The sequence below is a fragment of the Pediculus humanus genome, genomic scaffold (assembly GCF_000006295.1).
Source record: "Pediculus humanus corporis 1103172107708 genomic scaffold, whole genome shotgun sequence".
In the NCBI taxonomy this organism is placed as follows: domain Eukaryota; kingdom Metazoa; phylum Arthropoda; class Insecta; order Psocodea; family Pediculidae; genus Pediculus; species Pediculus humanus.
The window spans coordinates 254,588-269,555 of NW_002987312.1; the positions used below are offsets into that span (position 1 = coordinate 254,588).

Genomic DNA, 14,968 nt, shown 5'->3' on the forward strand with positions numbered 1-14,968 from the left:
AAAATACAATCATCATCATCATCATCATCATCATTTCCTGCAAATTTACTAATAATAATAATAATAATTAATCGTTTTCTATATCTCTCTCTTTTTCATTTATTTTCAATTATATATCAATTAATTAAAAAATTTAAAATTAAAAAAAAGTATAAAGTATACACGAATACCGATTTAAATTTATTTCCCTGAAAATATCATTTACATCACAAAACAAAATAATAATAATAATAATTTTACGACCTTAATTAATAATAATAATGATAATGATAAGACGACTTTCAGTTACTTGAATAGAACAAATTATAATAAACAATAATAATTATTATTAATGATTAAAAAAAAAAAAAAAAAAAATTATTACTATAATTAACGTGACATGTGAACATACGCACACGCGCATGCACGCACGCGTATATATACGTGCGTGCGCGTGCACGTGTGTGACAATGTAAACTCTCTACATCCACTTCGGACGATGTGTGTAACACCTGTTAAGTGGCTTCGACTACCGAAAAGGACACCAATGATATGGTATGAATCAATTAATTAATTAATTAATAATAGTTAATAGTAGTAGTAGTAGTAGTAATAATAATAATCATAACAATAATGCGTGACATGCGTGTCATCATCATCATCATTTTCATTATTATTATCATTTTCGTCTATTCGTATATATATATATATATGTACATGCACACGCTCGCACACACGAGTTTTTACAATGTTTATGTGTGTGCGTGCGTGCGTGCATATACGCACATATGTAAATGAAAATTTTGAAAGACTCACTCTCTTAAACTAATTATAATACCTAACTAATACAATTCTAACGATACGGAACAAAAAAAAAAAAAAAAAACTTAAATCGTGATAATGATAATAATAATAATAATAATAATAATGATATTGATATTGATAAAAAAAAAAATTAATTAATAAATAAATAAATGGCAGTTGAAGACTTCTGACGTCTGGATAAGGATGGGATCAACGTGTTGTGCTTTCGTCACAACAAACTATAATAATAATAATAATAATAATAATAATAGAAACACATTAATGCAACATCCCTTGCTTGCTCTCTCTCTCTCTCTCGTATTTTTTTTAACATAAAAAAAAAAAAAACAATTTCAATTTAATTTAATTTAATTTTTAAATTTAATAATAATCGTCAATCGATAAATAATTGTTTTCCTCTCTATTTATTTACTTTTCCCCTCCCCTCCCCTCCCCAGAAAAATCCACGTATTGACATTTAAAAGCAAAAAAACGAAAAAACCTCCCTGAGAAATCCTAACGTTACTAATACCGAGATGTATACGCAACTGACGATTTTTCCCCCCTAGGACCCCCATTTGAAAATTTTCCACGCTTAAACATTGTAATACCAAAAGTATAAACACGCACACGCACACGCCCGTACCCACATACACACACGTTTACATAAATTTGTTTGCGATAAGTGACATTAAATACATTTTAAGAAATCGGCCCACGTGTAGTAGCCAATAGTAGCAAAAACAAATTTAAAGCAAACGTGTGCCTGTACCTTACTCTCTCTCTCTCTCTAGCAAGCAATGCTGTTGCGATTTTTTGGAATAGGCTTAATAAAAACATACACACACACACGCACAAAGGAAAAACGATCACAAGTTTTTAAACATTGAAAAAAAAAAAAAACGATTTTAACTTTTAACGGCACAAACGTAGAGAATGAATGAAAATTAATTCAGGTTCGATATCGTACCTAAAAGCAATCGATTGATAATAATCAAATTAAAAACGGTGGTAACTAATGCTACTAAAAAAAAAAAAAAAAACTCGTTAATGCCGACATTCGTTTCTTTCTCATACAAATTTTTAAATATTTAAAAAAAAAAAAAAAAAAGAAAATTTTTTAAAATTTTCTTTTGCTCCTTTTGTTTTGTTTTTCCCCACGTTTGTCGCCATCTTGGATTTGTGTTTCCAAGCTTTGGGAGAGCAAAAAAAAAAAAAAATTTTCTTTTTTTTTTTCTTACAATTAAAATTATTTTATTTTTTAAATAATTTTCCCTAAAACAAATTATTAAAAACATGGCATTATTCTGAATTTTTCTAATAATAATAATAATAATAATAATAATAATAAAATCATTCTAAAACATTCTCCCTAAGCTTAAACAAACGAACAAACGTCAAAAGGAAAAAAAAAAAAAAAAAAAAAAAAAATTAATTATTATTATTATTTATCTAACTACATTAAACATACAGCGAAAAAAATAAACGTAAACGACGACGACGACGACTAAATAACGAATAACGCGAATAATAATAATAATAATAATAATAATAATAATAATAATAATAATAATAATAATAATAAATAATATATATATTTACGTCCGAACGATTTAGGAGGAATAAAAAACGCGCGAATAAATAAAAATAAAAAATAAATAAAAAAAATCACGACGAAAACGATTCATTTTATCACCCGCGAAAAATTTCCCCCCGGAAAAATAAAAATACACGACGACGACGACAACGACGAATAAAATAATAATAATAATAATAATAATAATAATAATAAAACGTCAGTCACTAATCTTTATAATATTTACGCGAATAACGAATGAGAGAAAAAAAAAAAATTAAAATTAAAAATTCACCGTAATAACAACAATATTAATTTGTACGCAATTCAGTTTTCGTTTCGTAAAAACACATACACGAAAAAAAAAAATTAAATTAATTAATTAATTAATTAATTAATAATTATAATTATTATTATTATTATTTAAGTCATTTAATATCACAAATAGTTACGAAGCAAAGCCATCATTTATGTCAAAATTGTTTTTTTTTTTTTTTTCTATTTTTTTTAAACAAACGCTCACATGAAAAAATTTATAAACGATCAATCAATCAATCAATCAATCATTCATTCATTCATTCATTCCTTTGGAATCGAAAATAATAAATCATTGGTATCAATTCTCATTGATATGATAGAAAAAACAGCAAAATTAACGGCAAAATTTAATAATTTAATTATAATATTATTTCCGTGTTAACGCCCACCCGCGTCCGCCCACCCACCCACACACACTTTTTAATTTTCCGTCGGAAAAAAAAGAAAATAATAATAATAATAATAATGATAATGATAAATCAATAAAACGATTAAATTCATTTAGTTTTTTTTTTCTTTGTGATGATTAAACGCATAAGAAAAAAATAAAAAAATTATTATAATTAATTAATTATTTAATATTATTATTATTATTATTATTATTATTATTATTTTCACTTCGTTTAATAATTTTTCCCCAACGACATCACTCACATATTTATTTATTATTATTATTATTATTTGCCTAATAATCACATAATCACACACGTTAATTTAATTAACAACAACAACAAAAACATTCAATTATTATTTTACAAATTTTCCATAAGGGGGCCCACGTATAAAAAAAATTTTCTTTACAATTTACAAATTTTTGTTTGTATTCATTTTCACCGTTAAAAAATAATAATAATAATGATAATAATCAAGCTTTCAATTTTACTCTTTAGTTATAATAATAATAATAATAATAATATAAATGCTAAAATCGTTTCGTAAAAAAAAAAAAAAAAAATCCTAAAAATTTTGTCTTTATTTTCATTTCAATAATCACTTTACTTTTCGAAAACAAAACAAAACATGCACAGAAACCTTTTGTTAAACCTGAGAATGATAATAATAATAATAATGATAATAATAATAGCAAAAACGCCATCAACGAGTAGATATTAAAAATTGAAAACTTGACTTCTTTTTATTTTTTTTTAAAAAAAAAAACTAAAAAAGCAGGTACAAAAAAATATTAAAAAAAAAAAAAAATTAGTTATTATTATTATTATTATGACTACTGACTGGAATACTGCAATACTCATACGCACTCACGCACGCATTTCTTATAAAAATTTACACTCGTACACACACATCATCTATTTATATATATATATATATGTATATTTTTTTTTTTTTTCGATTTTTGACAATGAAGGCTTTGCTTATAATTAAGTATAAAAATTTAATACATAAAAAAAAAAAAATAATAATAATTATAATAATAATAATAATAAATAAATAAAATCCCTAAAATAAACGAATAAATTATTTTTTTTTTTTTTTGGTCCCGGGACCGTCCTAATAAAAAAAACGCGAACGCGAACGCGAATAATAATAATAATAATATTATTACATAATAAAATAAAAAATTACGAAATTATTATTATTTTCAACGAATATTTATATATATATATATATATATATATATATATATATATATATATATATATATATATATATATATATATATATATATTTACCGATACCGGAAAACTCGCAAATTTTCCCCCCCCTCTTTCATTATTACAATACTAATAAAGTATTAACAAAATTATAAACATTTGACATTTCACAAATAATAATAATAATAATAATAATAATAATAATAAATACAATAATAATAATAAAAAACACCTTTATAATTACATATTATACCCGATCATCATTTTCTTTAAATTTATAAAAGTTATACAAACTTTTTAATGAATAATTTTGACAAGTGATGATAATAATAATAATAATAATAAATCAAATTCAGTATGATTTAAATGCCAAATGATATCATTACAACACCCGCAAAATTAATTATATCTATCATTCATTCATTCATTCATTCATTCATTCACTTTTTAAATGCTAAATATTAGAGTCGCCCCAATTTTATTCTTTTATATATATATATATGTAATTTTTCCACGGCACTAAAAGTCATCACAATTTTATAATAATAATAATAATAATAACAACAATAATTATAATTATACAAAAAACAATGAGGAATTAGTAATAATAATAATAATAAAGGATCGTCGGAGTGGGAACCTAAAAAAATTAATTAGGATTCATTTAAAGGAATCAAGGATTCAGAAGTCCCCAATACATCATCAAGAGCACGCCACTGCTCCTACTATACCTTCTTTTGTTTTTACATAATAATAATAATACATAAAACTAATAATAATAATAATAATAATAATAATAATAATGATATTCGAATGCTTTGTAAATTTAACTCTCATATTAAACCATTTCCTATCGTTATATATATATATATAAATATATACGCAAGTATATAATAATGTATAAAACTTATAATTGAAATAATAGAGCTAAATGTTTTTAAAACTAAAGAGAAAAAAAAAAAAAAAAAGCGTTGAATCATTAATTAGTATATAAAGACCAAAAAAAAAAAAATTTAGTAAATTACATTAAATATTATTAATATACATAATATATATATATATATATATATATATATAATATTTGAGCGTGCTTTTTTTTTTTTTTTTTTTTAAAAATTGCGTGTGTAATTGATTGTAAATTAATTATTACTAATTGATTCTCATAATGCACGGTTACAAAAAAAAAAAAAAAAAAAAAAAAAAAAAGGCAGTAAAAATTACATTAGCTAGAATAGAATAGAATATATGAATTCGATAAAAAAAAAATATTAATAATAATAATAATAATAAATAAATAAATATTTTGCCCAAAAAAAAAAAAAAAAACAACACTGGAATACAATTTGTAAGCTTTGTTAAATTTTCCACACAATTATTATTAATAATATTATTATTATTATTTATGATTTGATTATTAGAAATATAATAATAATAATAATAATAATAATAATAATAATAATAATAATAACTCGGGGGGAAAAAAAAAAAATTCTAAACGCGGTAAATTAATTAATTGATTGATCGCTTACAAATTTTAACCAATCGTTTCAATTTTTTTTTTCTTTTTTTTTTTACCGTTCAAAAAAAAATTATTATTATTATTATTATTATTATTATTACACAGTGAAATCGCGGGACTCGTTAAATTAATTTAAAAACATTTTTTTGTATGAAAATTTTCAGTCTTAAAATCAATTTCAAGCAATTTTTTTTCTTTCTTTTTTTTTTTCACTGCTCTATATATATTTATATATATTTTAAGACTTTTCGGATAAGTTGTTAAAATTATAATAATTAGATAGGCGCGATTTAATAACATATCATTTTTTTTTTGTATTTTATACGGGAAACCAACGGAAAACTATTTCAAAATTTTCTTTACGTATACACCGCATACATATTAACTAAAAATCGTAACTGTGTGTGTTATTACATACATGCAATTAAACATAACCTCCTTCCTTTCTTCCTTTCGAAAAAATAATAATAATAATAATAAATAATGAATAGTAACCAGGAATCTTTTCGTAATTGCATCGACAAATTTTTCTTAGTTCAAAAAAAAAAATTAAATTAATTAACCGGAAAAAACCGGTTAACATTGAGCAACCCAAAATAAACAAAATGAAAAAGCAGCAGCAGCAAAAGTTGATACTAAAATATACATACATAGATTTTTTTTTTTTTTTCTTCGATAATTATCTGTCTTTGCAATCGCCATTATTATTTTACCCGTTTTTATTTAATTTTAAAAATTTTACGCGCGAATATAAAAAAAAAATTCATTAAATTAATTATTGCCCGTAACCAAACATTTAGGAGCCCATTAATGATTATTATTAGATATGATTTTCCTTTTAATTAATTAACCGAATTTTCTTTTTTCTTCCCTTCCCCATCCGACTTGATTGATGAAAAAATATTTAAAAAAAAAAACAAATACGACAGACTTAATAAATTAAAAATTACTCTCAGACGTTTAATTAAAATTAATTTTTTTAAATAATTTTTCGTTATGATATAAATATATATATATACGGATTAAATGTGTAGTATCAAAGCCATTAAAAATATTAATTATCAGGCAACTTATTAAAACTTATTAACTTGCCAAAAGAAAATTAAAGAAAAACATTTTAATTTTTCCCTACATTTGTTCTGTTATTATTATTATTTTGTAATAAATAAAATTAACAAATTTTATGTTAAGCATAATCGTAGCAGATTATATATATATATATAAATTCATTCATTCGAAATAATTATTAATTACAAAAAAATTTATAAAAAAAAAAAAAAACACTGAATGAATAAGTAATAATTTTTTTTTTTTTTTTTTACGTTCAAATAACGCTTCTTAATAATTATTTAAAAAAAATTTGTTGTTTTTTTGTTTAAACAATAATTTACAATATTTATAATTATATTTGTTTTTTTTTTTATTACAAAAATTTTAATTAAATCATAACTAATTTGTATTAAATCGTTTTTGATTTGAGTTTTAAAGGCCGGAAAGTATTTATTAATTAATTAATTAATATAGTAAATGAAATAAATTTATTTATATATATATATATATATATATTCACCGAGTTTTTTTATCAAGTAGTAATAAAAAAAAAAAAATTATTATTATTATTATTATTATTATTATTATTAAATTTTTCGAGTTTTATTATACTTTTTCTCTCCTCTATATAAAAAAAAAAAAAAAAATTGGAAACATAATAATTTCTTTGGTTAATGAAATATATATTTCTTCTATTCATCGCATTTAAATCCTTATATATATATGCTTTATATACACACACACACACGCATATATATATATATATATATATATATATATAAATTTTTAATAAAATTAACTTTTTCCATTACGATGAATCAAGTTTAATTATCGCGATTTTTTTACGAGTAACGGTTCATCAAAGATTGTTTGTTCGTCCCTCCCTGCCGGCCCGCCCACCCGCCCTCACCGCGTGCCCATTCGAGAGTTATAATTTTTTGAGGCATCCCCTGTGTTTGGTTTCACCACCCACCACTGCCCCAAAAAAGTGGGTTAATATCGCCCCCCTCCCGCGACGCAATTGCAATCGACAGAAAAAAAGTCATTTTTTTTTTTTTGTTTTGTTTTTGTTTTTTGTTTCCGTTTGTTTGTTTTCATTTTTTTTTTTTTTTTAGCAAGAATAGCCGTTTGTCATTTCTTAAAAGTTGCTTCAAGTTTTCTCAATTTCCTAAAACAAAGTAAAAAAAAAAAAAAATAAGTCAACGGTTAATTTGTTTACACGTGTTGCTTTAACACGTGTGGTGACCGGTGTAATGCACATCACCAACGAATTATTTTCTATTTTCGCTCTTATAACCGAAAGATTAAAAAAAATTTTTGTCATTAACAATACCTTAAATTCAAACTCCGTACATTCCCGACAGCTTTTCTTGAAGTTGAGTAGGAAATTGATCAGAAAAGCGTTTCCAATTTTCTTCGCCGACTTGTATTCGAAAACCGTGCAATATCTAGTACGAAAAGAAAAAAAAAATTTGCTTTAACTTTCCTTTTTTCTCCCCCCCCCCGCCCCCCGCAAGTTTTAAAAACTCCTTCGTATTGTCGATCACGATTTACCTTGCTAAACATTTCTTTTAAATCCGGTTTGGGATTCATCCAACTAGCTACGGCATCGCAAAAAAAAATAAATTCTGGAACAACGCCCGCGGGATTCACTTGAATCATTTGACACATTCCACGAAAAGCACTGTCCTTTTCATCGTTATCCCTGATATTTCGAAGCGACACGCACCTAATAATAATAAAATTAAAATTAAAATTATTGAAAACCTGCGAGAAAGAAAATGGGAGGGAAAAAGAGAGAGAGAGAGAGAAAGAGGGGGGAGGAAAAAAAAAAAAAAAACAAATTTCGAAATTAGGTAAATATTATTATGAATAATTAACGATATTAATGATGACGGCGTCTTCTAACGATTATTTTTTTTCCCGAAGGCTTCTATTATTCGTATTAATTTTTATGTGATAATAATCATAAATAAATTAAAAAAAAAAAAATTAAATTAAATTAAAATATAAAATATACGCGTAACGAATAAACTTAAAAGTTGACGTTCAAATCGTAATAAAAATTAATGTAATAATAATAATAATATTAAAAATTAAAATAAATGAAAAATATAAATAAAAAAAAAATAAAATAAATAAAAAAAAAAAAAAAAAAATACCCCCCACTGTCTCACAAATTGCTGCAAGTGTGGAGCCACTTCAACCGGGCACACATAACCTAGGCGGCCAATGGTTATCGCTAACGGACAAATAATAAGGAACAGAATTAATAATACACACCAATAAAAAAAAAAAAAAAAAAATTAGAAAAAAAAATTAAAAAATTAATTAAATCAATTAAATAAATAATAAACATCAAATCTTTATCCAAACGTGAAAAATAATAATAATAATAATAACAATAATAAATTAATTAATAAATAAATTCTTGGTATTATTCACGTGTATGATAATTAATTGAAAAAAAAAAAAAAAAAAAAAAAAAAAAATACCTGCAAACGTTTTATTAGCTTTACTAAATACTATTTGCAGTTTCAAAAAAAAAAAAAAAATTCTAATTAAATAAAAATTAATAACAACAACAATAATAATAATAATAATAATAATAATAAAACAAATTAACAACAACAACAACAACTCAAATTCATAACCCATGAAAAAATAATAATAATAATTAAAAAAAAAAAAAAATAAATAATTATGTAAAATGAGTTTTTTTTTTTTTTTTTTTTTTGTAATTTTCATCTCATTCACGCCACACATTTAAAAATTAAATAAATTATAATTTGTTTTATAAACTGTAATATATACTATATATATATATAAATAAATAATCAAAATTTGAAAATTGAAAAATTAAAATCAACGTGCAAAAAAAATTTAAATTTTTTTTTTTTTTTTTTTAAATAACTTTTTTAAAGGCTATTCGACAGTAAAAAAAATAAAATTAAATTTTGTATCTCAAAAGTAATTGAACAGCATGATATAAATAAAGTCAATCAATTTGATACTTGTTAAAGAATTACGTAATTAAACCATCTTCATATACTTAAGGGGGGGAAGAAAAAAAGAAAAAAAAAAGATTTGAAAGAAAATCTTATATACCCCTTTCACGTAAAATTTTTTACGGGTGTACGTTTCCTACGGGAAGAATATGTTAATTTTTTTTTTTTTTAAATTATCTCGAATAAAATTGAGTTGTTTTTATTCAGGCAATAAAAATCTTCCGAAAAATAAATATCCCCTATGCGTATTAAATTACCTGTATTTTCTAAAAGGGTTTTCGGAGTGTCCGGTTTATTTATTATCAATATTAACTGATGAAGAACGAGAGGAATGTAGGGCTGAGTTTCAGATCCTTAAAAAAAAAAAAAAAAAAAAGAAAAATAATTTTAGTAATTTTAATAAATTAATCATAAAAAAAAAAAAAAAAAAAAAAAAATCAATAGAAAAAATTAATTTTCAATCACTTACCCAGTTTTATAGAAATTTCTCCTATAGCCCATGTTGCATTATTACATACAGAGATATGTATCGGATCTAAATTTTGACCCAAAATTGGTAAAAAGTTACCTGAAATATCAATTATTATTAATAATATTTGATTTAACTTGAAATGTAATTTTCATGACATTTTTTTTTTTTTTAATATTAATTACCTATACACGGATGCACGTGCTGAAAGCACGCCTTTGTTAAATCGCCGAGGAGAGCAAAAGAACTTTGTCGAACTTCTGGCATGGGATCCTGCATACATTGATACAATAAATGCATAATATTCGAATTCATTACGAGCTTTTCAATGTGGCCGTGTAATCCCTCCGCTAATCCACTTAACAAATCCAAAGCAACTATCATGAAGTCTTTGTCGGGTGGTTCAAATTGATCCGGATGTTGGATACTTGCCTGAAAATTACGTCAGGATTCGTAAATTATTATTATTATTATTATTATTATTTTAACTTTAAGCAGTCATTGTCGCTTTTTCCTATGCTTACTATATGTTGATTTAACGTTTGTTCAACGAGAGAAACGCATCGCCTGTAAACAGGTTCGCAATAGGGGAGAAAACCCGATTGAAGAGCAGTAGCCACACTAGACAAACATTCCAAGAGCGGAAATAAACCTTTGTCTTCGTCTTTTAGCATATTCCATTTGTTTATTAGAGGTGGCATTAACAAGTTAATGTAATCTAAAAAAAATTAATAATTTTTAAAAAATTAGGCAAAATATATATATATAAATTATTCCTTAAATTATCCTCGATTTAATTTTTAAATTTCATTACCAGGTTTATTTAAATGATGACCAACTGAATCGGCCAATGTGCCAATTGCGTCATATAGAATTAGTAAATTTTTATGCTGATATTTACTAAAAGCGAAAACCAGAGTTTCGAGAATATAACCTAAATAGGGTACTAATTCTGTACAAGCTTCTTCCTCGAGTGTGGCAAACGCTGAACAAGCAGCTTCTTGCACTCTTTTGTTAGAATCTAAGACTCTTTTAAGAAGCTGAAACAACATTAATATTTTTTAAAATTTAAAATTTACACGTCGTAATACCCCTTCAACTATTATTACGTACATAATTTACTTAATTAAGTTTAATTAATTAAATAATGATGACATACCTCTCTCATTAACGGCTTAAGGTAACTATCGTGCGGCTGACTAACAACCCAATGTGAGTATCGGCTTAATGTCCAACAAGTTATAGCCCTAACCAATGCTTTAGAATCGGACAAACAGTTTATTAAATATGGAACTAGTTCAGGTAGATGAGGAATAATTCCGTTGACGCAACCTAAAAATTTTCGAAATAAAATGACATATCTAACAAAATTAAGCATTACAAACAAATACGTATGTTGAGAAATGTTTAAAATTAATATTAAAATTACTAAAAATTATTTTAAAATACGAAAAATACGTATATTGTTTCTTTCGAATAAGTCTAACTGTTTAAAAGACTCGTGTTAATATTATTAAGGACAAGCTTGGAAAAAAAAAAACAAACAAAAAAAATTTTTTTTTTTTGTTTTAAAACAAAATAAATAGTTAAAGGTTGATGTGTATTTAATTACAGTGGCCGTAATTGCCTTTTTAAAATAAAATAATTAAAATGTTATGAAAAAAAAAAAAAAAGGAAAATTTTTTATCGTGAATCAAAACTTTAAGAGTATCCAATAAAATTATACTTTTCGAAAAGCTAATCCTAAAAATCCTCATTAACAAAAAAAAAAAAAAAAATTTTTTTAAAAGTTTTTTTTGTGTACCTTCCGCTATTGCTCCTAAAGCCAATATTCCGGATTCTTTAATTTTCCAGTCTTGGTGAAATAAGGTTTCTTTTAAAATAGGTATTAAAACAGGAAGCAACTCTTCCCTAAATACTCCTGCTAGAACATCTAAAGCTGCAGCACTACATTTTCTAAAAATTAATCATTTACAATTTTAAAATAACTTTCGGGTACATTAGTGAAATATTTAGCAAATAAAATTTTACAATGACTAAAAAATTATTCTTTAATACATCTTAAAATAAGTATTAAAATCACAAATGAAATTAACAAAAAAATTACTTGATTTAATACATGTGAGAAGTTAGGCATGGTAGACAAAAAACATTTCAATTTAGCCTCGAGTTTATAAAAAAAAATTGTTTTATAAACAAATTTAGTATGTATGTTATTTTTTTTATTATAAAATAAAGAGTTAAAAATTATGTAAAAGAAAACTGAATATTATCATATTCTTAAACGTTTTTACATTAACTTTATAAATCTAATGACATAAAATATAAAATTTGCATTACTTACCGAAGATTCCAATCAGATATAGAACTATCATCATCATCTAAACCATCATCGTCTTCTCCATCTCCGTCACCATCTGCAGTATGTTCATTTGTGTGAATTTTACTTTTATGAAATCTCGGTTTTATATCTTCATCTCTATCGGGTATCATTTCATCTTCTTCTACATCACCCTAAAATAAATATAAATAACAAAATAATAAGAATTGTTGTTTTCACACATTTAATTAAAAAAAAAAAAAAAAATTGTTTCAAACCTTTAACAAAATAACATCAATTTCACTGTATTTCATTCCTCTAACTAAAATTGGCACAAGAGTGTGAAGGTGAGGTGCTAAAACTTCCCTACAAACTGATTTATCAGCCAGTGAAAGCCAAAATTCACAGGCTTCTACAGCGACATTTTCATCTTGATCTTGCGTGCTCCTCACCATATACTACAATATTACAGATATTTTAACAACTAAATAATAATTGTATATTAGAAATTTAAATTTATAATACTTACGACAACTATTTCATGAAGATGGGGAAGTAATCTATCCATTCTAACATCCAAAAGAGTTACTAAAGCTTTACACAAATTTCTTCTAACTTCTACATCCTCATCCGTTGTCAAAAGGAAAAGATTTTCAAGTAAGGTATCAATATGAGGATTTAAAACCTGAGTTTTGGAAATCATAAACTGATTTACACAGGCAACTGCATGGGATCTAATTTTTGAACTGTTATGTTTAAAAAACTGTATTAACTTTGGTATGAGTAATAAAAGAGGTTTGTTCCAAGTATCATTGTCGAGTAATTCAGCGGAATCTTCACAAATTTTTTGAAGTGCTCCAAAGGCACCTTCACAGGTATTATAATTTTGAGAATCTATCATGTTGCTTAATGTAGGCAACAACTCTGGCCATGCTGACAAATTACCTTTTGAAGCTATTGTTGTGATCAGTATGCCAACTGTTGCACGAAGAAGTGGCGAATCATCTCCGATAGCAGATAAACATTCTTGTTTAATAAAGTTTATTACCTCTGGGAATAATCTGTCATAATGCACTTTGATGTTGTTTTTAAGAATAAGACCGCTAAGGGATCTAGTGGGTTCATCTTCATGTGTTAGTTTAGTAAGCACAAATATTAAATAATTATTAAAATCTGGAAAATTATTCAATTCTTCCAATTTCTGAAGTAAATTAAGTTAAAGAAAATTAAAAACAAAAAAAACTAATGATATTTAAATACATATAGAATCAAAAATAGTACAAATTATTTTAATTGTAAAAAAAAAAAAAAAAAAAAAGTAAATTATTTTCAACAATCTCAACAGATACAGATTAACAATGCTCTACAAAAGTTATTGATACTTAAAACAATGAAATTACATAAATTTTAAAATAATACTTGAGCAATGAAAATAAATATACAAAATTATTTGTCAAATTTTGATTTGAAAAAATATAATACAAATGAATTCTTACTGTTATTAGGCACAATAATGAAAAACATTAGTTTCTAGAACAAACATGAATGATATTGCATTCGTAAGTTTACTCCGGAAACCCATAATATTTATCAAGTAAAAAACTATAAATTAAACAAACAGTTTAATAAAAGGATACTTTTTGCACAGCGTTTTGTACTCTAATATCATGCGATTGCGATTCTTTTAATAATAGTAAAATTTCTCTCAAACCTTCTTCTTGTGGTTGCCACGCCATTTTCATTTCTTTTTTAAGATGGCGGCTTAAATTAGGAAATCGATAGCCGTAGATTAATTTAAAAATAAGTAATGGTAGAATGTCAATTCAAAATATAAATTTTCGCGTCATTATAACTCGAAATGTTTTTTTTCATTTTAAGTTTTAAAAATAAACTAAACTGAAAATTAATTTTTTTTAAAAGTAATTCAATGATTACGATTACTCAGCGAACATACTGATATATATAAAAATTTATACGTAGGCTAAACGTGAGAAAACAAAAAGTCACATGACCCATAACGGTTTCCTTATTTTCACTTTTTTTAAAAAACAGAAAATAAAATATCAGCATGCTGTCGTAGTTTGAATGGTGTGAAAAAAAAAATTACATGACTTACAATTTGACAAAATTTTCAAAGAAACGCGGAAAAAACAGTGGAAGCTACATTGTGTTTGAATAAACGGTGCGTACGCGCAAACGTTTAAGTTTATTTCATCGTTCGCGGTCGACGGTTTACAAGTTTAACGTTAAGTTTGTAATAATGTCGGAAAGATTTCGCGTGACTAAATCCGAAAAATCCGTTTTGTTTCGAA

The 14,968-nt window shown here is 24.5% G+C and overlaps 1 protein-coding gene across 1 annotated transcript; it reads right to left on the reverse strand.

Annotated features, from left to right (window-relative positions):
* Positions 1–8,199: 8,199 nt before the first annotated feature.
* On the reverse strand, positions 8,200–14,398 carry Phum_PHUM308970 (transportin-2, putative; the record flags this gene model as incomplete). Its single annotated transcript, XM_002427271.1, has 14 exons — positions 8,200–8,307; positions 8,414–8,588; positions 9,029–9,101; positions 10,125–10,220; positions 10,337–10,435; positions 10,522–10,768; positions 10,861–11,054; positions 11,151–11,376; positions 11,496–11,668; positions 12,141–12,292; positions 12,681–12,850; positions 12,935–13,114; positions 13,186–13,857; positions 14,294–14,398. 14 exons carry the CDS (start codon positions 14,396–14,398, stop codon positions 8,200–8,202), a joined length of 2,670 nt encoding a protein of 889 aa, XP_002427316.1.
* Between the last annotated feature and the right edge of the window lie 570 nt (positions 14,399–14,968).